Consider the following 2,227-nt stretch of genomic DNA (forward strand, 5'->3'; position numbering starts at 1 on the left):
CTGCTGCTGCTGCTGCTGCTGATGATGATGATGTTGACGATGATGATGATGATGATGACGACGATGATGATGATGATGATGATGATGATGATGATGATGATGATGATGATGATGATGATGATGATGATGATGATGATGATGATGATGATGATGATGATGGTCAGAGCCTGACTCCACTCCGTTTAAACCCTCCAATTGGCGATCTTCTCTATGCACGAGCACATGAATTCTTTTTTTTGTTGCTCACAAGGAGAATAACCTCTTGGGAGATGAAAAGGTTTTAGTGTTGGTGGCGATTTATCCGGTGATCATTGATCCGCAGAAGTCTAGCAGGGAACAGATAAAACCGGCACTACATTCGCAACACAAGGAAAGACATAATACAGTGTAACCAAAACAAAATGCCACCCACTAAAATGCTAATAACTAATGCAATTAGCTTTCTATTAGTTAACCGACGTATTGCCAAATAAAAACACACACCTCATGGAACGAGAATTGCAGCCGAAAACCAATAACTTCAAGCAGACTGAATCCGTCTTTGGGATCGTCCATTTTCCAGAAGACGTGGAAGGTGCTGGCGTGGTAGAACTCCGGGCCAGGCGCGCTGCCTTCACACACTGTTACTGCCAGGTCAGCCTCGCTCATATTCATCCCGCCCACGTAAATTTCTACTTTCTGAAAGCTGCAGCTCTCGGGCTGTATGTTGAGGAAAGTCATCATGACCACGTGATTTGGCGGACCAATGACAGAAGCTGAGTGACGCCAATTGTCTACGAAAGGATGTCGATGATCTTTTTGTTCGTAGCCCTCTGTTTGTATATGTCCTGATTAAAAAACAAGTCGCGTAAAGCGAAAATACAACATTTAGTCAAGTAGCTGTCGAACTCACAGAATGAAACGGAACGCAATGCAATTTTTCAGCAAGACCGTATACTCGTAGCATCGTCAGACCACCGCTCATGGCAAAGGCAGTGAAATTGACAAAAAGAGCGGGGTAGTAGTTGCGCTGAGAAGGATAGCACGCTTTTCTGTACCTCTTTTCGTTTTAACTTTCTGAGCGTGTTTTTAATCCAAACATATCATATCTATATGGTTTTAGAATCAGGAACCGACAAGGAATAAGATGAAAGTGTTTTTAAATTGATTTCGAAAATTTGATTTTGATAATAATTTTTATATTTTTAATTTTCAGAGCTTGTTTTTAATCCAAATATAACATATTTATATGTTTTTGGAATCAGAAAATGATGGAGAATAAGATGAACGTAAATTTGAATCGTTTTATAATTTTTTTTTTATTTTTTAACAATTTTCAGATTTGTAATGACCAAAGTCATTAATTAATTTTTAAGCCACCAAGCTGAAATGCAATGAGAACGTGACAGTGCCGACTCAACTTTCACGAAAAGCCGGATATGACGTCATCAAAGACATTTATCAAAAAAAAAAGAAAAAAACGTTCGGGGATCTCAATCCCAGGAACTCTCATGTCAAATTTCATAAAGATCGGTCCAGTAGTTTGGTCTGAATCGCTCTACACGCACGCACACACGCACGCACGCACACACACACACACACATACACCACGACCCTCGTTTCGATTCCCCCTCTATGTTAAAACATTTAGTCAAAACTTGACTAAATGTAAAAAACAACCAACAAACGAACATTATTTTCTTCGGATTGACAATGACATACGCGGTTGCATAATGTAATAAGTTATGAATGTTGGGGATACTGCAAATTAGTGGTTACTTCAGTGAGCGTAAACATTCTGAAGTGGTGATGTCAACTTCAGGTAGCAAAAGAACTGAAGGAAACATTTTAAGAAATAATTTCTGTTTAAGCTGTTTATTTTAGTCCAGCAGGTCAACCTTTGAATGGAAGGTTTCTTTTGATCAAGTTAAGCATGTTTTCTTTGCATTTTTTACGCTTTCAAAATCTGGACCTAGAAACAATTATTGACGTTTATATTTTGCGATTTGAATACATGTGTGTAATAGTTGCTATACGTATCTCACTTCCCAAGTAGACCATCTTTGACATTACGATGGAGCCGTCTAAGCTTTGGCCTAAGATCACCCTTTCACTTGGGCACATACCGGCGATTAAAAGCCTGGCAGTTTTCTGCTTGGAGTTGCAACCTTCGCTGAATTCATTTCATATCTGACACTGAAGTCAATCTGCAAATTTGATTAATAAAACAAAATGACGCTCTGGTTTT

At 38.9% G+C, this 2,227-nt stretch overlaps 1 protein-coding gene across 1 annotated transcript in view; it reads right to left on the reverse strand.

Annotated features, from left to right (window-relative positions):
- The window catches only part of LOC138965677 (G-protein coupled receptor GRL101-like), a 33,340-nt gene extending 32,620 nt beyond the window's left edge, over positions 1–720 (reverse strand). Inside the window, exon 1 of the mRNA XM_070337853.1 lies at positions 484–720. Coding sequence (XP_070193954.1) covers positions 484–720 — 237 coding nt within the window. The remainder of the gene's footprint in view (positions 1–483) is intronic.
- Positions 721–2,227: the final 1,507 nt, after the last annotated feature.

This window comes from Littorina saxatilis, linkage group LG4 (assembly GCF_037325665.1).
Source record: "Littorina saxatilis isolate snail1 linkage group LG4, US_GU_Lsax_2.0, whole genome shotgun sequence".
Classification (NCBI taxonomy): Eukaryota; Metazoa; Mollusca; class Gastropoda; order Littorinimorpha; family Littorinidae; genus Littorina; species Littorina saxatilis.